This window comes from Sorex araneus, chromosome 1 (assembly GCF_027595985.1).
Source record: "Sorex araneus isolate mSorAra2 chromosome 1, mSorAra2.pri, whole genome shotgun sequence".
Classification (NCBI taxonomy): domain Eukaryota; kingdom Metazoa; phylum Chordata; class Mammalia; order Eulipotyphla; family Soricidae; genus Sorex; species Sorex araneus.
Window position 1 is genome coordinate 332,393,405 of NC_073302.1, and position 24,940 is coordinate 332,418,344.

General features: G+C 38.9%; 1 protein-coding gene across 8 annotated transcripts in view; it reads right to left on the reverse strand.

Annotated features, from left to right (window-relative positions):
- PSD3 (pleckstrin and Sec7 domain containing 3) overlaps window positions 1–24,940 on the reverse strand; it is a 525,397-nt gene that overhangs the window by 330,880 nt on the left and 169,577 nt on the right. For 3 of the 8 annotated variants that reach the window (XM_055144411.1, XM_055144436.1, XM_055144450.1), the window contains 4 exons: window positions 23,089–23,133; window positions 4,479–4,673; window positions 4,308–4,388; window positions 1,482–1,594 (listed from right to left, as the gene is read on the reverse strand). In XM_055144411.1, the coding sequence (XP_055000386.1) occupies window positions 1,482–1,594; window positions 4,308–4,388; window positions 4,479–4,673; window positions 23,089–23,133 (434 nt within the window). The remainder of the gene's footprint in view (window positions 1–1,481; window positions 1,595–4,307; window positions 4,389–4,478; window positions 4,674–23,088; window positions 23,134–24,940) is intronic. The other 5 variants (XM_055144428.1, XM_055144458.1, XM_012935700.2 and 2 more) reach the window with 3 other exon arrangements.

A 24,940-nucleotide genomic window follows, 5' to 3' on the forward strand; every position in this document is an offset into this window, starting at 1 on the left:
GGAAACTAGAGACATTAGTGGTGGGAAATGTAAACCTGGTGGAGGGATAGGTGTTAGAACATTGTATGGCTGAATCCCAACTGTGATCAGCTTTATAATGGTCAATCTTTTGGTGATTCAATTTCTTTAATAAAAAAAAGCAATTCTATAAAAATCAAAGGAAAAAATTACATCGTACTGAATGGGAGAAGATATTCATACACAATACATTAAAGAGTTAATATCCAAGATATATAAAGCACTCAGAAAGCTTAACAACAAAAACCCAATGATTTGTTCAAAATGGGGGGAGAGAAGACAAGCAGACTGTTCTCCAAGGAAGACAAACAAAGCCAATATGCACATTAAAATGGCTCATGATGCAGCTGGAGCAATAGTATAGTGAGCAGGGTGCTTGTCTACATACTACCAACCCATTTCAATACCCAGTATCCCACACAGTCTCCCAAGCCCATCAGTGATTCCTAGCACCTCTGAGTGTGGACTCCCAACCCCCTCAAAAAAATTGTCCATGGTCACATATAACTAGGAGAATGCAAATCAAAACAATGAGCTATCATTAAAACAAATCTGGAAACAGCAAGTGTTAGTGGAGTTGTGGTGAGAAAGGAACCCTCATTCACTGCTGATGAGAATGTCCTCTGATTCAACCTCAATGGAAACCTCTCAAAATTATAAGAATGCAACTCCCATACAACCCAGCAATATCACTTCCTGGCATATAACCCCAAAACCAAAAAAAAAAATTCAAAATGTACATATGTACACCTATATTCATTGTGACACCTAGCAACTTAGCACACTAGCCAGGATATGGAAATAACCAAAATACCAAACTAGAGATGAATGGTTCAAAATGTAAATGGAATACTATGCAACTATAAGAAAGGACAAAATTTTGTAATTTGTCACAACATAGATGAAGCAGAGGATATCATGCTGAGAGAAGTAAATAAAAAGACATCTCTTTCATAAGTAGGTTTAATTATGCACATTAAAGCAAAGGGCCAAAGGCAACAGAATAAGAGTTTTGGTCAACAGAGTTGAGTTTTTGAGGATGTGGATGGGTTGAAAAGGAGGGGCATTTGGGATTTTGGTGGAGGGAAGAAGGCATTCTGGGTACAGATATAGTGTTGGAATAATGCTTTCATAAAAAGATCATGTACATTATTATTGTAAAACAGTATTTCAATAAATATTTAAAAACTAGAACATAGTAAAATTCAAAAACTAAGGGATATTGTGCAATTATTAAATATATTTTTTAAGTATGTCTGGTGACATAAGAAAAAGCTCCAATTTGGCATTAAACATTGCATAGATATTTTAAAAAGTTAATCAGTTAATAGTTGTCATCTAATAATAAAGATGCCTAAACTTCATTTTCTTCTGTATAATTTTCCATGTTTTCCACAATAAATTACAACTTCATAATGAGAAAAGTAAGCCTATTGTAATAAAAATTCAAACCTATGAATTACCTTGTGAAGCAATGGTATCTGGATTACAATAAAAAAATCTGTTGGAGAAGTGTATTAAAACTCGCTCTCGTTCCTGAGTTTCTCCCACAAGAGAAAATGCTTTAATGAAATACCTAGAAAACAAGAGAAGAAAATGTAAAAATTAAGAAAATGATCCAATTATGTCTTAAATTTGATAGTTAAAATACAAAAAATTGAATTTTATTCAGACTGCTCATCATAAACCCTGCACATCTCTTTTAAAAATTTATGTTAAACTTTGATCAGAACAGTTAAAAAATTGCTTAAAATATAAAATCATTTATAGGTACCTGTTCTCGGATATTCTGATTTTTATATATTTTTATTCTGATCATTACAAAGTATGGTCTCAAAGGACTTTCTGAGGAGTTTGTGGAGATTCTATTGTCCACTGATAGCTTTTGTGAAGCTTCTGCACTGCAGAAGATACAGTGACCAGAATACAAAGACTATCCACAGAATGGGAAAGGATATTTACACAATACCCATCAGATAAGGGGTTGATATCAATGGTATATAAAGCACTGGTTGAACTCTACAAGAAGAAAATATCCAATTCCATCAGAAAATGGGGTGAAGAAATGAACAGAAACTTTCCCAAGGAAGAGATAAGAATGGCCAAAAGGCACATGAAAAAGTGCTCCACATCACTAATCATCAGGGAGATGCAGATCAAAACAACCATGAGATACCACCTCACACCACAGAGAATGGCACACATCCAAAAGAACAAAAGCAACCACTGTTGGAGAGGATGTGGGGAGAAAGTGACCCTTCTACACTGCTGGTGGGAATGCTGACTGGTTGAGCCCTTTTGGAAAACAATATGGACACTTCTCAAAATATTAGAAATTGAGCTCCCATTTGACCCAGCAATACCACTGCTGGGAATATATCCCAGAGAAGCAAAAAAGTATAGTCGAAATGACATCTGCACTTATATGTTCATCGCAGCCTTATTTACAATAGCCAGAATCTGGAAAAAACCCGAGTGCCCTAGAACAGATGACTGGTTGAAGAAACTTTGGTACATCTATACAATGGAATACAATGCAGCTGTTAGAAAAAATGAGGTCATGAACTTTGCATATAAGTGGATCGGCATGGAAAGTATCATGCTAAGTGAAATGAGTCAGAAAGAGAGAGACAGACATAGAAAGATTGCACTCATCTGTGGAATATAGAATAACAGAGTAGAAGCTAACACCCAAGAATAGTAGAAATAAGTACCAGGAGGTTGACTCCATGGCTTGGAAGCTGGCCTCACATTCTGGGAAAAAGGCAGCTCAGATAGAGAAGGGAACACCAAGTAAAATGTGGTTGGAGGCCACACAGGAAAAGGGTGAAGTGTGCTGAATATAGAGTAAAGACTGAATACAATGGCCATTCAACACCTTTATTGCAAATCACAACACCTAATTAGAGAGAGAGAACAAAAGGGAAGACCCTGCCACAGTGGGGGGGAGGGGGGCCGGGAGGGGGGGGATGGGGGGAAAAGATGGGAGGGGGGTGGGAGGGATGATGGGTTTATTGGTGGTGGAGATGGGCACTGGTGAAGGGATGAGTTCTCAAACTTTTTATGAGGGAAACATGAGCACTAAAATGTATAAATCAGTAACTGTACCCTCACTGTGACTCACTAATAAATAAATTTTAAAAAAAAGGACTTTCTGGCTATTGTAAACATGCTTAGAAACAGCTGTAATTCTAAACTTGACAATAGTGCCTTAAAAAAAAAATTCAGGGCCAGAGAGAAACTACAGTGATAAAGGGACTTGTCTTGCACAAATCTAACTGGGGTTGAATCTTGGCACTCCATAAGGTCCCCTTTGAGTCCTGCCAGGTGAGATGCTTGAGTACAGAGCCAGGAGTAAGTCCTATGAACCACCAGGTGTGACCCAAACCTAAAATAAATAAAATAAATGAACAATTTAAAACTTTTGAAATTTTATTTTTTCCTCAGGCCTTACTCTACTGTTGGGGACGGGCCTAGGCACCCCCTGTCTCTGTCCCTGTAAACAGGGACTGGGTAAGGAGGGGGTCTGGGCACTCCCTACCTTAGTTCCTGTAAATGGGAATGAGTATGGAGAAATATGGCATGAGGGCGAGTCATCTCCTGACAGCCGACCTTGACAGGCGGCCGAAGGGCCACCATGCTCTGGCGGCCAGCCTGGAGAGGGGGTCGAAGGGCCACCATGCTCTGGCGACCTGCCTCCTGAGAAAAGCTGAAGGGCCACCATGCTCTGGCAGCTGGACTCGAGAGGAGGCTGAAGGGAGGATTGGCTCGTGTCTGCCATGGCCATGCTCAAGGCCACATCTGCTTACCCATGTTTCTCAAGGCTGAGAGAAGGAACCGAAAAACAAGTAATATTGGCAAAAATAAAGTTGCCTGCACTGATTGATTAATAATGTTTATGCCACTTATATAACCTGCTGATCGTTGCTAAAATAAGACTATATAAACCCGCTTGGATTTCAATAAACTTGCTGTATGCCGTATATTGCATGCAGTCCTCCCTAGCCCACTCAACTCTCATTCCCTCTCTCCGGCCGAGGTTCAAGTTGGCCGCACAGGCCACGGCACTCTACCACCATTCTTTATTATTTAGTAAATGCATGACAAGACTTTCAAGTCTGATTTCATAAAATAAAATATTTGTCTTAATTATAACTACATTTAATTTCTACAATAAAGTCTGAAATTAAGTCAGCAAATTGCTGTGGTCTTAAAAACATCAAATTTACTTTACTTACTTTCTTTTCTTAGAATTAATTTTTTGGAGGCAAAGTGATGTTGAATCATACCTGAGAGACTGATCCAGCGTCATTCCAGTAAAATCAAAAAACTTCAGGTACTCTTCTGCAACAAGTTTGCTAAATTCATTGCTATAAAAAATTAGAGTTACTAATTAAAGTCAACTACTAAATACACATGCATACAGTAAATTTAAATACGAGTCTTCAGAAAGAACCTACTTCTTGCCCAGGTGCTTTGCAACATCCGACTTTTTAAACCTGTCTAGCTGGTAAAGACGTTTGGCCAGCCTTCTGGCTGCTTCCACACTGCAGCTGGTGCCATTGCTGAGGCATCCTGAAGGGTCCTTTTCCAGAATGTCAGTGCTTCCCATTTCAGAATGAGGCTCAAGCAGGGATGTTTTCACACCAGCACTGCTGTGAAAATTGATTTTTAAAAGAAGTAGAATAAAAAAGATTTTCCCCACATGATCAAAAGTAAAAACTGTGAGATTGTTTTATGCTTAGTTACTCATAAATATTTTCAGTTAAAATATTTCAACACACTATTTCAAACTACCAATGAAACAATCACTTAAATCCTAGACAAGCCATTCTCAAAAATTTTGACCTCAAGATCTTTATACTTTCAAGAAGCATTCTCTGTTTATGTGGATTTTACATATTGATGTTCACCTTATTTGTAATTTGAACAGTAAACTTTTAAATAGTATTTATTTTAAATAATAAGTCCAGTTCATGTGAAATACATTACTATAAAAATGTTTTAAAAAACTTAACAAAATTTAGGTGCATGTACTGACTGACCCCATGTGTTGCTGGCAAGCAAAAGTGGTATGTGAGCACAAGGGTACACATCTCTACTCCTGAACTGTGGACTTTCACACTCCACACCTAATGCCAGGATGGTGCTGAAGCTCCCTCTCCACTCTGAAGGTGGCCCCATTCTCTCACATGCCTTTCTTTCTCTATTCCCTGAAAGTCTTCACAGGCCTTAGTCTCTGTCTCCACAAGGTGGGCTTCCTCATCCTTGGGGCGACTGGTCTTACTGCTTCCCAGAAATTCACTGCAGTGACCAGCAAGGGAGCATTCCCTATCCACTACCTGCCTACTTGGTGTTTTCTGACATAAACAATAGAAATACAAAATATTTTCTAAAATCCAATTGCTATAAACAAGTACTTTTTAAAATTACATGCCCCCCCAAAAAAATTCTTAGTTATTTTCCCAGAAATTCTTTTCTTTTCTTCAAAAAAAAAGTTGAAGAAATATTTTTCTTAAAATAGTACTTATTATTAATTTCTCAAAGTAAATTCACTTATAGAACTATAAATATTGTGTTCAAATATGAGACATGCTAATGAACATTTTTATAATGTTGAAGTCAAATTCATTCCTGTTTTTCATGTTCCTCATTTCTCATATTTACCTCTTATTTCTACTATTTTTCTCATCCCATTTCATTTCATATCTTTCTCACAGATTCTCTAGCAGAGGGTATTTACCTCTTATTTCTACTAGTTTGCAATTTCATTTTATTTCATATCTTTCTCACAGATTAACTAGCAGAGAGTTAATTTTAAGACATGTGTACATCAGAATTCTCTGGATTCTCTTAACAAAACCTTCAGAAAAAAAAGAAACTGGGAATAGAGCAAGAAAAAATACTTCCATTTCCAGAGTTTCAATCTGCCCCATTTCACATTTTATGAACTTACTTGAAGAGAATAAAAATTAGTTTTAATTAGAGATTTGAGAACATGATTGTACCCCAAACTCACCAGCAATCAGACAAACACCAGAAAGAACTCATCACAGAACTGAACGTGTCCCTGAGCCATATCTCCCCCTTATGAGCCAGTATTCTTCAACCCACAATTCCAGTGTCAGCTGGTCGTCTAGGACTTCCAAGGATCTAGCTCCTATGAGGTCATAGTACTATGAATTCACATTCTAGGCAGAGTATTTATTGTAATGTTTTTTAGAGCTACTCTGAAAGTAGAGGCAGAACACAGGACCACTGTATATCAAATATCAAGAGCATAAACAACAATGGTAGGCCAATATTGTTCACATCTCATAAAGTAAAACAGATAGTACTTCTTGATGGGAATAATAATCCATTTTGTTTCCTAAACTACACAAGACATCATGTGACCAGTTTTCTAATAAGTATTAGAAGCTTTCAGTAGTTTGAATTTAACATAATTTTCTAGTTTCCCTTTTCCTCTTGATCACATAACTTTATAATCATATGAAGGTAAAATAACTGTCACTTAAATGTAGAAAAGATTCACAAAAACATTCTCATGTATTCTGTAAAATGCTTCAATGGGTCAACTCCAAATAACCATGGCAACACAACACTCCATCACTTATCTCCGAAAGAAGTATTTATTTAACTTTGTAGGTAGTAAGTACAAGACACATAGGCAGAGCTATCTTGTATCCACAACCACCACTCACGGAATTGAGAATGCACAGTAATCAGTCCTACATTGGCGACTGAGATCATTTGGCATATAGTATGTTCAAGAAATCTAGGAAGATGCCAACATAAGCGTACATCTAACAGTACTTTTATCTGATCAGAAATCCATTACAGACAGTAATGAGAGAGGTTCCACTAATTTATCTACTATAGAGATTCTGCATGAAAGTGCTCAGTCTGCCAGTAACAATTATTCATTTAGAACTTAAAACTTCCGTTAGAAATACAAGGTTCAAAATCTCCAGGCTCTCACGGAGTCAGAATGAGCAACATCCCCTCCATCCCCATTTTTCCAGGAGCCTGGCCGTCACACCCATGAACTGCCTCTGGTGCCATATAAGCTAAGTAACTGGCCATGACCCAGACACTCATAAATCTTGAAAGAGATCAGAAAGCTGCAGATTCCTCCAGACACCATGCTGAACATCATATCTGGGGCATCAAGATATGAGACCAAGATATGATCCACCCGCCCAAAGAGAGCCCTGGCAGTTGAAAACCTTCATAATCCAATCACTGCTACATTCATGGCTAGACTCCACAAGCTTGGAAGAGCCTCATTCAGGAATGAATCAGTTGAAAAACTCAAGTATGAGGGTTTGGACTGAAATCTCCAGGCTCTCACAGAGTCAAGGATAAGCGACCGCCCTCAAGGAGCCTGGCAATTACACCAATGAACTGCCTCTGATACTATATAAGCTCATTAACCTATCATGATCAACAGACTTGTAAATAAATCTCAAGAGAGAGAGAGAGAGAGCGTAACAAGCTGCAGAGATGCTTTCAAACCCAAAGTCACCATAGCTAAAAATTTAACTCCAGCTGTATCACCCCATCAAAATTTTAGAATTCCTGGAGCATGCTGCCACAGCATCTCATACTCTACACCACTGATAGACCAGGAGTAGCACACCACATTGGATGGGATGTAAAGTAAAAGGCAAGCAATCTCAAGTAAGAAAATATTAAAACACAGGCTTAACCTGTAACAACATGCTAGTAATCTCTTTTAGATAAGGGCTTAATGGCTGCAGGGTGAAATACAACAATCTTCAAATATTGGCTCCATTAGTCATCAGAATGTGTGGTCCTGGATGAGTTTATTAGTCTATGTGATGTTTAATTTTTCAAGGTGCAACTACCACCAACTTATGAACATGCTGTGACAAAATATGACGCATATAAAGTTCTTACTGATTTTGTTTTGCTTTAGTTTTAGGTTTGGGGACCACACCAGTGGTTTTTAGGGCTTACTCCTAGATATGCACTCATAAAGCACTCATGGCAGGGCTCAGGGTACCAAAATTGGGTGCCAGGGATCAAACCCAGGCTAGCTGTGTGCAAGAAAAGCACCCTATCTGTGTACTATCACTACAGCACCATAAAGTTCTTAATGTTATGCCTATATCACTGCTATTACCACTACATCATTAGGATTATGACTTGGTTACTTGATGAAATAATGACACTAACTATAGTTTATAGAATGCATTTTATTCAATTGAATTTGTTTTAATAAAATGAGTGATATAGCATATTAACTCTAATGAAACTTGACTTTTCTAAAGAAAATTGCTACAAATGATTTAAAAATTTCATTTAGGATATACTTCTCTAGAATAGACTACATCTTATAAATGATTTCAGAACCTTTATAAGAAAACCATAAACAGGATTGAATTACCAAAACTGGTAGTAATTTCTCTGTTCAATACAGGAGTCTAAATTCATTCTTTACCAATAAAGAATTTTAGAAAGTGTTCTACCCATCAAGCCTTTAAAATTTCTCCTTTTACTCAGTCCAGTATTCAGTTCTCCAGCAGGGGGCACTAATGTGTACAGCACTGGTAGCACTATAGCACTGTTTTCCCTTTGTTCATTTATTTGCTGGAGCAGGCACCAGTAACGTCTCATTTGAGACTTGTTAGGTATGCCAAAAACAGTAACAACGAAGCATTGGTACAGAAACAAATTGACCAACTGAATGCATAGACTTGTATGTGCCCTTGTCACTCGTCACTTGTAGTCCTGTTGATCTTCGATTTGCTTGAGGGGAGCCAGTAACATCTCCATCTGTCCCTGTCGAGAGCTAGTGTAGCCCAATGATACCTGCTCACTCCAGGAACAGAAAGAGCCTCAAATCGTTCATTCAGAGATTTGACAAAGAAATCTGACCATCTAGTTGGAAGGCGGCCACAAGGTCTTCTGACGTCCCATGGAATCCAGTCTGTAACAGCTCTAGTCCAACGGTCATCTCTGAATCGCATTACATGACCGGCCCATCTGATTTTTGATGCCTTGGCAAACTAGACAGCATCCCTGATTTTTGACCATTGATGGAGGTCAGAACTCCAGGTTTCTTCTCTCAGTTGAGACATTGATATTCTCAGCATAGCTCTTTCGATTCTTCTTTGGGATACCCTAACAGCATTCTCATCATGCTTGCGTAGGGCCCAGGTCTCTGAGGCATATGTTAGTGCAGGAAGAACAGTGGAATCAAAAAGATGTGCCCAGGGTCGGAGGTTCTTCGTTCTCTTAACCACCTCTTTGACGCTCTTGAATGCATTATACACTGCTCTCTTCCTCCTGCACAGTTCTGACACCAAGTCATTCCTCATGTTGATTTCTCGACACAGGTACACATAGCTGCTGCATTCGGAGAGGTTCGTTCCATTGAGAGCAAATGGAGCTTCAGGTACCAGTTTGTTATTCATGAACATCATCTTGTTGAGATTCAGCTGCAATCCAACCTTTACACACTCACGGTCAAAGTCGGCCAGCATTTGTGCCGCTTAACTAATGTATGGCGTTATGAGAATGATGTCATCAGCGAAGCGGAGGTGGTGTAATTGCCGACCGTCTATCTTCACTCCCATTCCTTCCCATTCCAGTCGTCGCATGATGTTCTTAAGGGCGGCACTGAAGAGTTTCGGTGAAATGGTATCACCTTGTCGCACCCCTCTCTTTACATCAATGATCACTTCCCTGTAGAATGGTGAGATCCTGGTGGTGAATCCACAACACAGCTCGTGGAGGATTTTGATATACTAAGTTTGAACGCCCTGTTTGGCCAGGGCTTCAATGACCGCCTCAGTCTCAACAGAATCGAAGGCCTTTAAGTTGATGAACGTTAGACAGAGTGGCATCTTGAACTCTTGCAAAACTTCAATGAGTTTGGTCACTGTGTGGATATGGTCGTTTGTGCTGAATCCTCTTCGGAACATGGCTTGCTCGCATGGTTGTCCTTCGTCTAGTGTTCTGCCTATTCTATTCAGGATGACACAAGTGAACAGGTTTTGCCTGACTGATGTCACTGTTGTCCCAAAATTCCAAACGGGATCGGAACACAGTCTCCTTCATGCAAAATTCTACTTCACAGAGAGGGGAGAAAAGTCTGCAAAATTTAAGTCTAAGAAGACAACTCCCAGAATGACCACCAACTGGGTGCTCTTTGCCTCTATTGCAGCAATGTGGGAAGATACAATCCTTGACAACACCGACGAGGAATACGATCGACTGGTTCAGCACCTCTATCTCTGTGCGAAGAATGCCGAGAGTGAGAAAGCCACAAACAGACGCCTGTCTTTGGAAACTCTCGAACTCATTTGTCAACGTGGTTTGACGAGAGCCTCAGGCAACCACAAGCTAACGTCCGAGCTCACAAAGCTGTGCAGAGATTCGATAAAGAAAGACCCCAAAGAGAGAAGAGCAACAGTGTTGGCCAGTGCAGCAGAAGCCGGGAAAAGTATTCGCAACGCTCGCCTGTCCTTTGCCAACTACAAGACCAAGATGACTGCCCACCAATGTACCAATGGATCTATCACATCCTCCAGAAAGGCAATGGTGAAAATTATTCACGACTTCAACTTGGATCTCTTTGACAGCCATGTCTACCTGCTCACATACCAAATTCCGCAGGATGGATATGTCATTCTCCCTTCTGAAATCCAACACACCATTTCGTTGGTAAAGACGCGAACAGCACCTGGTCCGGACAATGTCAGATCCGAACACCTAAAGAATCTGCCGCCAGTACTCATCAATACACTGGACCGACTCTTCACATGCTACCTGTATGAATGCAAGGTTCTGTCCCAGTGGAAAACCAGTAGGACCATTCTGTTGTACAAGAAGGGACACATCCACGACATCTGCAACTATCGCCCAATCTGCCTGTTGTCTGTCGTCTACAAGTATGCGTTCTAAAAGCACTAATTTCCTTCCAATAACTTGACTCTTCGTCCTTCCAAGATTTTGCTTTCCTTTGGAGGTATGATCTAGTGTCACTGGTATTTAATCTTTGTTCTGGGATTGTTCGGTTTTTCTATACTAGACTATAGTTTATCTGGAGTGATTTCAGAGAATGCATTATCTCTGCAAGTTTATCAAGGAAACATTTAATGCAACCACACCATAAAATTTTATGATAAACTATTTGTAAAACAGCTATTGCTAGCTATTCTGTTTGATAAATAGAATAACACTATTAAAACCCCAAAACAAGAAACCAGAATTATATGCTCATCAGTACAGAACCATCTTTGAATAAACTGGGATTACCAAATTCCAAAAGTCAAGAAAAGGAAGAGTAAATGACTTGCAGATTGATTAACTTGTCTTCCCAAAAATGCCCGTAAGATATCATTGAATATTTGGAGTTTTCAAAACAAAAGGTTTGGGACTATGTTACTTCACTGCCTTAAAATGGCCCTAAAATCTCTAATGACATCATATCATTCTCTACCTTGACAAAACAAAGCAAAGCAAGGAGTATGTTTACATTCCATTTAATCTGAAGTAAATAATATTGACATTTAACAAGTGTGATTAAGATATACAGCTGTCTGCTAGAACCAGAATGATCTAACTCTAGACAAAACTTCATGTATCTTAACACAGAAAAGCAGACTTCAAGCCAAGTAGCAGAGGGACTATTTCTCTAAATTTAAATACAAAAAACAGCCATTTAGAGGATGGTATTTACAGTCTAAATAAATAAAGTCCATAAACCTATTAAAAATCTCAGTCCTTTGGTGAAAGGAGGTGTCATATGAGAAAAATAAGAATTTAAGAAGCAATATATTAAGTTATATTCATTACTCATAACCTTTCGAACCCTCCCATAATTAGCAAAGGGTAGTTTTACAGTCTGATGCAATATAATTATGTGGAAGCAAGTTTAGTGCATTTAGAGAGCATATTGTCTGTAAGAGAATGAAACCAAATCTCTGATCCAAGGATCATAGTGGGATTGACACATGTAAGGTAAGCATCTTTACCTCTGTACTCCAGCTCCAGAACATTTTTTCCTTAGTTGGCATAATAATTAGGGGTTATTATGATTTCCAACATTCAAAATTCAGTCTAATTAAAAAAAATAGGGGAACAGAGAGATAGTATAGGAAGCAAGACCTTGCATAAGGCTGCGGTTGTTGGTGGGTGTGACCCTGGTTCAAATTCTTGGTACCATGAGGGCTGTCAGGGATGACCACTACACACAGAACAGAAATAGCCCTGGAGCACTGCAAGACATGACTCCAAATCCCAAGACAAATTAATTTCAGTAATATTTTACATTAAAACATAATTTCTGGGACCAGAGAGACAACTTAAAGGGTCATTTGCTGACCATGAGCGCAGTGCTCACAGCTCCTCCTCCTCCAATCCCCCGCCCCTGCTGACCCTGCACACAGCTCCTCCTCCTTCATCCCCTGCTCCTGCTGACCCTGCACACAGCTCCTCCTCCTTCATCCCCTGCCCCTGCTGACCCTGCACACAGCTCTTCCTCCAATCCCAAGCCCCTGCTGACCCTGCACACAGCTCCTCTTCCTTCATCCCCACACCTGCTGACCCTGCACACATTTCTTCCTGCCCCATACATGCTCTTCTAGCACCCCGCAGAAATGTCCTCTCCCTTCAAAAATGCTATATTATGGGTCAAGAAAATAGCTTGAAGGGAACAAGCCAAGCAAATATAAGGCCCCCTCTTCTATCTCAAGCGCTCTGTAGCCTCCCAAACACCACTTGTATATAACCTGAGGGTTCCCAGTAGTCCAGCATTGCTTTGGAGCCCCCTTCTCTTTCTCTCCTCTCCTGCTCTCATGCTCTCTCTTCCCCCCCACCGACAACATATAAATAATACCAAAACATCATTTCAAGATTGGAGGGGCACAGAAGTTTTCATTCAATTCAGAGGGAAAGTAAAACTGACACAAATGTGTGGCAATTGCTGGAGTATAACTGCATTAGGCAATATAAAGATTCACATCTGGCATACTTTGTAAACCCTAAATGATGGAAAACGTGAATAAATGGACAAAACTCATATCAGAGAATATTATATGTACTAATATCACAAGTTTTCATACAATACTGAAAATACTGAAGTTTAAAACAGCACACATAACAACTGTAATACCATGAAACACCCACCACCCAAGTTTAGCTAGTAACCCCCCCATGCAATTCAATCACCCTCATTTGCTTGTTTCACCAAACATACATTCAGAGTTTTAAGGGTTTGCTTTGTTTGAGTTTTACTTATTCATGTTATATTTCTCTGAATTACAGATAAGCGAAATCCTCATGATATCTAAGACTTTCTCCGAGTCTTTTGTACTTTAGTGTCATTTAATTTTATTATACTTTTAGTAGCATAATTACACTACTGTTAATACTTAACATTTTAAACTTTATTTTTTATTTTTTTTATTAGAGAACTGTGATTTACTAAATTATTGATAGTTAGGGTATCCCACTCACTCAAATCACCAGTAAACTGAAGCGTGATGCCTGTTAACCCATTACTTCCTATTCTCTTCCTCTCCCATTAAGTTTTTTCCTTTTCTGTCCTATTCCTCTCTAAAAACTGGGGTCAAGCATGACTTCGGTATGCCCCATGTACTATACACAGGTCCCCATGCAGTATTCTATATATCAAAGTTAAGAAACGATCCAGTGCTTGTCTTTCTTCTTCTGACTAAATTCACTCAACATGGTAGCTTCCAGTTCAAACCACATTGCAGCAAACTGCATGATTTCATCATTCCTTGGAGCTGCACGGTATTCCAGAGTGTGTGTGTGTGTGTGTGTGTGTGTGTGTGTGTGTGCACAAGTGCGCAAGCGTGTGCATGCACATAATCCATTCATCTCATAATCTATTCACCTGTCATTGGAAACCTAGGCTGATTCCTTATCTTAGCTACTGTACTTAGTGCAGCAATGAATAATGGTGTTCAGATGTCCTTTTGAGAGTGTTTTTATGTCCTGGAGTAGGTGCCCCAAAGTGGTACTGCTGAATCATACAGCAGCTCAATTCTAATTATAATAAGAACTCTCTACACTATGAAGAGAGGGACATCCTTGCCTTGTACCTGATCTCAGAGGGAATTCTTTCATTTTTTCATCACTAAGAATGATGCTGCCTGTGGGCTTGTTATAAATGGACATATTATCTTAAGGAAGGTTCTTTCCACCCCTATTTTGTAGAGGGTTTTCATCGTGAATGGATATTGGATCTTGTCAAAGACTTTCTCTTCATCTATAAACAATGATCATATGATTGTTTATATTCCCTTGTATTGATGATGTATGTCATGTTAACTGATTTGCATATGTTAAACTATCTTAGTATCCCTGGATGAACTGTAATTGATCGAGGTGTGATTTTTTTTTAAATGTTGTTGGATTTGGTTAGCTAAGGTTTTCTTAAGTTTTTTGCACCCATATTCACCAGGGAGATTAATCTGAATTTTTCTTTCCTGGAAATGTTTGTGTTTTGGATATTAGTGCAATGTTAGCTTCATAGAATTTGTTATGAAGGAGTCCTGCATCTAGCATTTTGGAAGAGCTTAAGGAATATGGTTTAATAGAATTCACCAGTGAACCTGTTTGTTCTTGGAGACATCCATAATTAGTTTTATTTTCCTTACTTGCAATTCCTGTTTAGGCTTTCTACTTCCTCCTCATTTCTTTTTGGGAGATTACGTGACTAAAAATCTATCCATTTCTTCTAGGTTCTCCAGCTTAAGGGCACAACGTTGTTCAGAGTAAACTCATTATATTCTGAATTCTTGAAGAATCCGTTGTAATTTCTCTCTTTTCTCTGATTCAATTTATTCTCCTTAGGTTCAAGTCATCTTTTTATTTCTTCTTGATTACCTCTTTGATACAATTACTGTTTAGAAATGTTTTGTTCAGCTTTCCAAGTCTTGGAATCTTTTCCCCTTGTTTCTGTGGTTAATTTCTACTTTCATGCCATTGTGGTCTGAGAAGGTAATCTGTACAATTTATATATTTGTAAATTTATGCATGTCTGAGCTGTGCCCTGATATGTGATCAATACTGGAGAATATTCTAAGTGTGTTAGAATATGTATTCTTGTTTTGGGTGATGTACATCTCTGTTGATGTAGATCCAACAATCCCAATTCTTTCACTTCTTCATTCAGGGATGTTGCCTCTCTACTGATATATTGAGTTGATCTGAGTCTAGTGGAGAAAGTAGTGAGTTGGAGTCTCCCACTATTACTGTGTTTCTGTCCATGTGTCTCTTTAGGTTTGTGAGCAATAGCTTTATAAACTTCACTGAAACTTTATTTAGTCTATAAATAACTGTTCCCTTAACTAATAAGCATGGCTGCCCAGCTTTTTTGTCTTTCACTAGCCTGTATGATTGTTTTCCATCCTTTCACTCTAACTTTGCATGTATCCTGAGAGTTTATGTACGTTTCCTGTATGTAGCAAATGGATGGATTTTCTTTCTTGATCCATCCAGCTACTCTATGACATTTTATAGGGTAGTTTAGTCCATTGACAATCAAGGGATTATTCACATAAAGGGCTGTGTTGCCATTTGTGTGCGTGTATATGTGTGTGGGCACAAACATGATCCAGTTGTTTTTGCAAGAATCTATTTTTTTTAGCAGCTTTTCATTAATACTTGCAGTATTGGTTTAGTTGTTGCAAATCTCTTGTTTGTCTGAAAAAGTCCTATTCCCCCCTGAAGTCTAATGATAGCTTTGCAGGATAGTGCACTCTAGGCTGGAAGTATTTATCAGTCAGTACTTTAAAAGTGTCATTCCACTCTTTCCTGGTTTTTAAGAGGTCATATGGAAGGTCTGTTATGATTCTAATGTTGTTTCCCTTATATTTGTGGATTTTCTTCTCTCTTGCTGCTTAAGTAGTTCATATTTGTCTTTTTCGTTTATCAGTTCAATTCCTATGTGTGTTCTTTGGTTTGATACTCGTTGGGTGTCTTGAATCTCTGCAGGATTCTCTCTGAAGATATCTGGAAAATTCTATTATTATTTCTTTGACCAGCTGTTCCCCTTTACCTTGGTCCTCTCTTGGTATTTATGTGATTTGAAGTTTAATAGCAAAAGTTTCTTTTGCTATTAAAAAGAATCTTACATTCTCTTCCTTTCTTACTTTGTCACTGGTGATGGATAGTATTTTGCCTTCAATATCACTGATCTGGTCCTCTACATGTTGAATTCTTTTGCTGTGGCTGGCTATTGTATTATTTTAAAACTCCTTCAATATTGTTTGTATGAACTTTTTGATACTGTGGATCAGTTCATCTTTAATCTGGTTTAATTTTTCTTCAAGTGGCTGCTTTACTTCCATGGCCATTGTATGGATTATTGATTTGAGTTTCACACTGATGAGGACTGAGCGTTTATTTGAGCTCAGTGACTTGCCAGGACTTTTGTCCCATCTGCCAGAGCAGGTGAAATCTAGTTTAACCACTATTACTAAAGATAAGTGGGTGCTATGGTTTGAATTTACAATGCCAGATATCTGAGGTCTGCTATAATTTGCTGTTTTCAGCAGTACCCTTTACAATCTATTCATCTAACAAAATCTGTGCTTTTAGTTACTTCACTGGTCAAGCAATTTGGTGTTTTATATATCTGTTCACATAAAAAGGTTAAAATAGACATATTTGAGGAAATATATAAGACCCAAGAACCCTTAAAACTGATAGGGATGTGGTTTTGGGTTTGAGAGGGATTTGGGAAAGACTTGTCCATCTACAGGACCAGGATGAGGTTACAGAGGCACAGGAGTCATGGGGCGAGATAGAGGCTGGCGACTTTAGTGCACCTGGATGATGAGTCCAATGTTAGTTTTCTGGGTGATTGAGGTGTGCCCTGGATGGAAGAGAAGTTTGGAAGAGGCTTCCCTGCACTGGAGGGACCCAGTACAAGGAGTTGTAGAGTGACATGGGGGCCAGCATCCTTGACAGACCTGCATGAATAGAGTCCAGCATCAGTTTTCTGTGTCCTTGGAGACATGCTCTGTGCTTTAAAGGGGTTTGGGAGAGCTAATGCTTATCATTTTAATGTAGAAGTATTGCACCATATCAACACCAAATGTACAAGGCCTCTTCATATAATAGAATCATCCATGTTGTCACAAACAGCAAGATTTCATCATCATACAGAAGTCACTTCTTTTTAATGCAATCTATAGGAACCACAGCATTTGGAAGCAACAAGTCAAAAATCACTTATTAAAATGTCAGCAACCTATCCCTAAATTAAACAATTGTTCAGTTTATTCATAATAGGAATTTAGCTTAATCAAATACTTCCCTGGCACTTCTAGATAATACAATCTATCTCAAAGGTTCACAAATTTACTTGGCCTACGACCCCACTTTCAGAAAAAAAAAAAAAATCAGTCATTGATCCAAGGTCCTACACCTTTAATTTAAACATAAAACCAGACAACGGTCCTCAACTGCAAACTAGGGTATACTATCATCCCCTGAATCAGTCCAGGAATCTCCAGGAGGTAGTATCAACCACAGAGAGACACTGACCTAGTTAGAGAATAATCTAGCTTTTTCTCTTATCTTGTAGCTCTTCTATATTCTGAAGAACAAGAAGCTTTCAGGTTATTCTCTGTGTTCTGATACTATCAATTTTCTAATATCTCCTTTTAGTATCACCTACCCTGTCTTCCAACTCTTCAAAATATGTGTTGTCATTGGTCTACCACAGCTGCTTCTTTTGTGTGTTCATTAATACATATCAGCTCTATACAGCCTACACAGGGACTTTTATATTTGGTTTTAAAAATTGTGTTATTTTGTTTTGCTTTGTTGCTTTTTGGGTCACACACGGCAATGTACAGGGGCTACTCCTGGTTCACGGAATTACTCCTGGCTGTGCTCAGGAAAACATAGGGGTTACTAGAAATCGAACCTGGGTCGGCCACGTGCAAGGCAATCGCCCTACCTGCTGCGCTATCACTCCAGCCCCAAAAAATGTGTGAAATTTCAATAGGAATTAGGTCTACATAATATGTCTTAACTTTTTATTTAATTGTTTCAAGGTCACACCTGGTAGTGTTTCGTGGCTATTCTCCGCCTGAATGACCTTTAATGATGCTTGAGGGACTGTATGTGGAGCCAGAGATTCGATCCTGGGTTTGCAGGATGCAAAACACTTATTTTAATCTCTATACTATTTTTCCAGCCCCAAATCAATAGAATACATTTTTCTTTGCATTCTAAGTATTTTCTACTAATACTCTGCCCATTACGAACCCTATGATAAGTATTATCATTCCTAGTTTGCAAAGAAGGAAAAAAACATGAAGACAATAATTTTATGGGCATACTGCTACTAAATGGTAGGATTAAGAATGGAGCTTGGGCTAGGCAGTTTGTATTGCAAAGTTCAAAGCTCATAAACATATGTCACAGGTTACACTTCAGGCACAATACTACTATAGAGCAATGGATTTCAACTATATGTGTAGAGAACACTGCTGGTCCGTAAATATAAAGAGCATCATGGTATAGAGAAATAGAAATGTCTACTTTAGGGAGGAATAGGAGTCCGTAAGCATATGTCCATAAGTATTAAGGGAACCGAGGTGCTACATTGTCAGCTGTGCAGACCTTACAGTTCAGTGCTCAGAAAGGAATTGCTGGGGTCACCAGGGCTACAACTAATGGTGACTCAAGGGGATGTTTCAGGGACCAGGAACAGAACTCAGGGGGTCACATATGGAAACCATGCCTGCCAACTTAATGAGCTCTCTCTTCAATTTCCCAAATGCCCAATTTTTAAGGGATGTTCATATAACTAAACACACTTCAGTTATTTACATAACAGTATACACAACAAAACTTTCATAAATTATTCACATGAAGGAATCGGCAGAGAGGGACCCGGGGCTGAGATCTCCAAGGTTGCTCAAATCTACCTAGGCCTCCTCCTCCCAGATCCCCCATTTTCCAATAGCTTGGCAGTCACACCAACAAACTGCCCCAGGGGCTATATAATTCCATCATTGGCCAAGATCCAGAGACTATAAAAAACAAAACTCCCAGAAGCACGCAGCCGAATTCATGGCAGTGCGACCTCTTATTAACTTGTTCTCCCTCTCGGACAACCTGGCAAGGTACCGAGAGCATCCTGCCCACATGGCAGAGGCTGGCAAGATACTGAAGCATATTCGGTATGCCAAAATAGTAACAAGTCTCACAATGGAGACGTTACTGGTGCCCACTCGAACAAATCGATGAGCAATAGGATGACAGTGATAGAGTGATCTTTGCATAAATTCTCTTTGCAAATTCATATTTAAAAAACACTAGAGAAGAAAGAAGGATGGTAGAATGGAAGGAAGAAAGGAAGTGAAAAAAAGAAAAGGGCTAGAGAGATAGTAGTGCCAGTAGAGTGCTTGCCTTGCATGTGGCCAAACCCAGGTTTGATCCTTCGCAACTCTCATCCCTGAGTCCTGTCAGCAATGATTCCTGAGTGCAAAGCCAGGAGTAGTGTCCTCTGCACCTCCAGGTGTGACCCAAAAAACAGAATTATCTAGGATATGCCAAGCATACTTTCAGATGCTACAAATGCAGCAGTGACTACTCATGAGCAGTATTATTTATTTCTGTTTTGGACCACACCCAGTCAGTGTTCAGCATTTACTACGGGCAGATCTCAAGAGACCATATGGTGTACTGGAGGCATGTAAGGTGGTACGCTCCCTGCTGTACTATCACTTCAGATCACTACTTTTCTTAGTTTTTGACCAGTTTCTATGAAAACAAAGAATATTTCTCCAGATAACTCAAACAACTACAAATAAGAGTAAACATATGTATTGCTTGAATGGCAAAATTTCTACTCTTGTGCTTTGTCTTTCATTTCTTGCCTCCATCTCTCTCTCTCACTCTCATTCTCTCTCATACACACACACACAGAGTCACAACTTCATACAGTATGTTAATATTTTTATCATGTTCACAAAATTTCTTTGTTCATTTTGGACCATCTTTTTAAACCATAATATATACTATCCACGGGCAGAGCCTGGCAAGCTACCTATGGCATATATGATATGCCAAAAAACAGTAACGATAGGTCTCATTCCCCTGACCCTGAAAGAGCCTCCAATCCTTGGGAAAGATGAGTAAGGAGAGGCTGCTAAAATCTCAGGGCTGGGAGGAATAGAGACGTTACTGGTGCCCACTCGAGTAAATCGACGAACAACGGGATGACAGTGATAGTGATACAGTGAATATATACTATCACTTCAAAATTTGTATACCAAGAATGAGATGGTAGAGAAAAAAATTAAATAATGAACAAATCCTAGATGATGAATTTCCTATATATTACTACCAAAAAACGTACATATTAGAAACATACGATAGCACAGCGGTAGGGCGTTTGCCTTTCACTCGGCCAACCCGTGTTTGATTCCTCTGCCCCTCTCGGAGAGCCCGGCAAGCTACCAAGAGTATCGCGCCCACACGGCAGAGCCTGGCAAGCTACCTGTAGCGTATTGGATATGACAAAAACAGTAACAATAAGTCTCACAATCAGAGACATTACTGGTGCCCGCTCGAACAAATCGATGAGCAACAGGATGACAGTGACAGTGACTATAAAAACAGAATTATAAGTAATCTGAGTTTTGTTTTGTTTGTTTTGGTCCTTGGACTACATGAACAGTGTTAATGGGTTATTCCTGGCTCCACACTCAGGAATTACTAACATAAAGTTATATTCACCTCTGAAAATTTATGGACCCACTGAAGGTTCAAAATGCAAGTGGACACAGTACTAATCAAAGAGAACTTAAGAAAAAATTTCCCTTGGTAAAATATATTTGTTGCTCTTTTATTACCCATTTACTTGCTGTGTATACTGCATGGAACACTTTATATGAAATGCACAATCAAATATTAAGCTTTTTATTACATAAGTGCTTTTGAACTACAGAGACATTGGTTGTGGGGGAAGTGGGGGTCCCCAGAGGCCTGAATATAACTGATAGTTCATATTGAGCAGTGACTTCAGAAAAAAAAAGGGGGGGAGAGTCATACACAGCTTATATATGCTTTCCTGGTGGAAAAAAAAAAGTGATGGTCATCTATCCACATCTGTCACTCACAGAAAATTATTCGGGAAATATTTGAGGGTATGGGGGGAAACCAGATCCCTTCCTCCAATATTATGATCCAGTTCCCTGACTACTTTTCTAATAACCTTCATCGTAATACCAGCTAGAAATACACATTCTGGAAAGAGCAATATTCCACACCATAATTCCAAAATGAAGTTGAAATATCCTCAAACACAAAAATGGCAAGGGGACACAACAAAGCTGCACCATCCTGTGTTAGACTGCCTCTCCCTATGCAAGTTTCCAGAGTGACAACATCTGCTTCCTGGCCTAAATGCCACAAGGTGTCCAAACAGATGCAAGGCAATTTCTAATTATTTGCCACAAGAAGCTGCACAGAGATGAACTCAAACCAAAAAATAGTTGACACTTATATTCAGTGACTTACAAAGAATGTTCTGATATTGTGGGATAAATGCACCACAGAAATATAAAACAAAATAGGTTTTCATCAATATATTAATTCCACTTACAGTTCTTCTAAAGCAAAAACTACATATCAGATGATCAGATTTTAAAAGTATTTTAAAGTTTAAAACACAAGAATATATATATGTGCCCACCTGTAGAATAACATGGGGTTTGTCCTTTCAGCCTTGCCACAGGGAACTTAGTTTACCTTAAAGCAATGCCCTTTCTGTATGGACACAGGAAGACAGTTAATATTATGCTTTGTAACTTGGGAGCAAATTGACTCCAATAATATTTACTCCTGGGCATCTGCTTTCTCAACTCAGTTGCCCTTAGTTCCTAGCACCCCAAAAGAAGATTCCTGATGAGGACGGAATGGACCCAGGGCAAGTTGTGAGCTACCCTGGCATTGAAATGGGCCAGGCCAAAGCACCACAATACTCAACTATAAGTTGAGAGCATGGTCATAGACAAATGCTGTCATGATCCAAAAGTAACAAGACTAGGACCCTGTTGGGGTAAGGAAGAGTAACCTGGCCTGAGAACTGTGGTCTGGAATGTATAGTGAATGTCCTCAGGAAGAACCAAACTTTAAGTCTGATATATGTCTTACTGTGCTCATACAGAATGACATTGCTAGAAATATTAGAAGTAAATTTACTATAACTATTTAAACAGATTACTAGCTCACACCCTGACACACCCTTGTTTGGACCCCACCCTTGAGTGGATCTCCTAGTAATCTCCTTAGTGAGATTTTGTTAATCTCAAGAAATGGTCTTACCCTTCTTTGTTGATTTGTCAATGTTCAACCCACCTTTGTGTTACCCCCTATGAAATTTGCTATATAAACTGAGACTGAAGGAGAAGACGAGGGGCACTGAGGGGAGACAGGAGAAAAAGACAGAAAAGACAGAGAAGGAGACACACGAGAAGACACAGAGCAGAGACAGAGAGAGGTCAGAAAAGACCAGAGGAGAGACTACAGAGACAGAGACAGAGAGACAGACAGAAGAGAGCACAGTGGCACACACAGACGCAGAGCACAAGGAGGAGCCTTCCCGATCCGGTCCTTACACAGCAGCTCAAGAACACCGAACTTGAGCAGTGCATGTGATAGAGCTGCCCTGAGTGCCCTCGGACCAACAAAACAACAGGACACATCCTTGCACTTCCCTCTCCCTTGTGCGCGCCTTTGTGATTTGTTTACACCCACCCTTATACCAAATCAACTCAATGTAACTATTCTAGCATATAGCTTATCGAAAATGAATAATTCACTGCAAAGCACATGCTCTAACAAGTTTTTAGTCTATATTTTTATACTCTGAGTTAAGCTATTAAATACTAGAACTCTGGTTTTATAGAGGAAGAAGAAAAGGTGGGGAGAGGGAGTGAGTAGGAATGGGAAAAGGAAACAGAGAAGTAAATTACTAAACTAATAGTTAGAAAAACATCCATGAAACAACAAAAAAAAAAGACAAAATCAAAAACATACCAGTCTGTGACTTCCACTCGGAAAATATACTCCTTCCTTCGAGGTCTGCAGAAAATAGAATTCACTTTCATACCACTTTTAAGATTCATTTTAAAATTTCTCTTTAAACTATAATCAAATAACCTAGATAGCTTTGATTTTACATTCTGGATCCCTGTACTTTGAACTAGAACTGATAAAATAAAATTAAAACATATTTAAGTTAATTCTTCAAGTCTAAAAGATCTTTACCCTCTTTAAATAAAGTGTATGTAGCAATAACAGCAAAGGTGTAAGTTTTTCCTTGCTCTTATCCATCAGAGATATTGAAAATTCTGACCATACTGGCTTTTGTTTCTGCTGTGGGAGATGGTAAATGCTGCAATCTGCTGCAATGTCCCCGGTTCTACACCACCCAGATGTTCCTACACCTTGTCACAGTGTTATCACATGTTAGTCACTTTATAGCAGCCAAAACACTTACAAAGTAACTCACATTAATTGTATTTAAAATCTGCCCAAATTGGAGCAAATTGGAGGGAAGCTACAGTGCAGTTCCTGGAATACACTTACTTGGCTGGAACACAGCTGACCTGGGTTCCATTCCCAGGACCTCATATATTCCCCTGAATCCTGTCTCAGGAGTAACTCCTGGGCACAGCTTGTTGTGATCCAAAAAGGGAACAAAACAACAACAATTTGCCCAATTTGGGAGAGATCATGATTACAAACTAAAATACTATTCATTGTCCTCTCCCAATAAAAACATTACTTTACAATAAACTTACACAGATTTTGTCTGCTAATGCTTTGGGATAAGGATTGAAAAGCACTACATACTTAAAATTGATAGAAAAAGTGAAGCTGGATGACAAAACTGACAATGAACCATACCTACGTCTTCAATTCTGAAGTACTTCTAACAATATGTTACTCTAACACAGACCTTTAGTAAACCTGAAAGGCAAATCACTAAGGAAAAATGAATAGCGGCTTAGAGAAACAAACAGATCTAGGGTCAGATCTGAGTTTCATCAAGTTACATTATCTCTCAGCCTCAGTTTCCTCATCTGCAAATAATACCTGTCTCAAGCAAGGGGTTATAATTGTGAAGATTAGAGAAAACTCATTACTCAAAAATAACCACTCTTCTCTATTTTAAATTAAATGTTTAAATTAAATGTTTTGGTGATCTGTAGAGATAGTTTAAGTGGCTATATGGTCCCCTAAGACGCCAAATCAAAAATGTTTTAAAATTTTAATTTAATTTAATGTTTTCCCCAGAATTCTTGTTTTCATAAAATACAAGTGAAAAAACAAAGTTGCCAGTAACCCAGGAGTCATTATTATCATTATTAAACACACAACTTCTATCATACTTAATGTTCCAAGGTAATTTGCATATTGGAGGCAACAATTAATAAAAATGTTTTTTAGAAAATAAAATGTCTTTGCTCAATACTTAACAACAATATAGAATGCTTAAAGACATGTTATAAACCATGTCAGACAACCAATAACTACCAATAACCAGTGTGCCCTAGACTATACAAATTCACTACCGCCATTTCAACTAATTATTGAAATAGCTGAATAAAAGCCAATATATTACCATGACAAAAGCAAAGGTAATCCATAAAAATAATTCTTCAGGCTATGAAAATTAGAGCTTTTAGGGAAATACCTTTGCAGCCTTTCTAAACTTATGTATCTATGAATATTGTGTGGCAGAGAGTCTCTTGCCCGCGAATCTGGCTGTCTTCCCTGGGGACCCTCAGAAGGGGTGGACTCCAGCTTCCCTCCTGGCCCCGAGCAGAGCTCCTGCAGCCAAAGACCTTCAGAGCCTAGTCACAGCCATGCTCAAGGCCCTTAT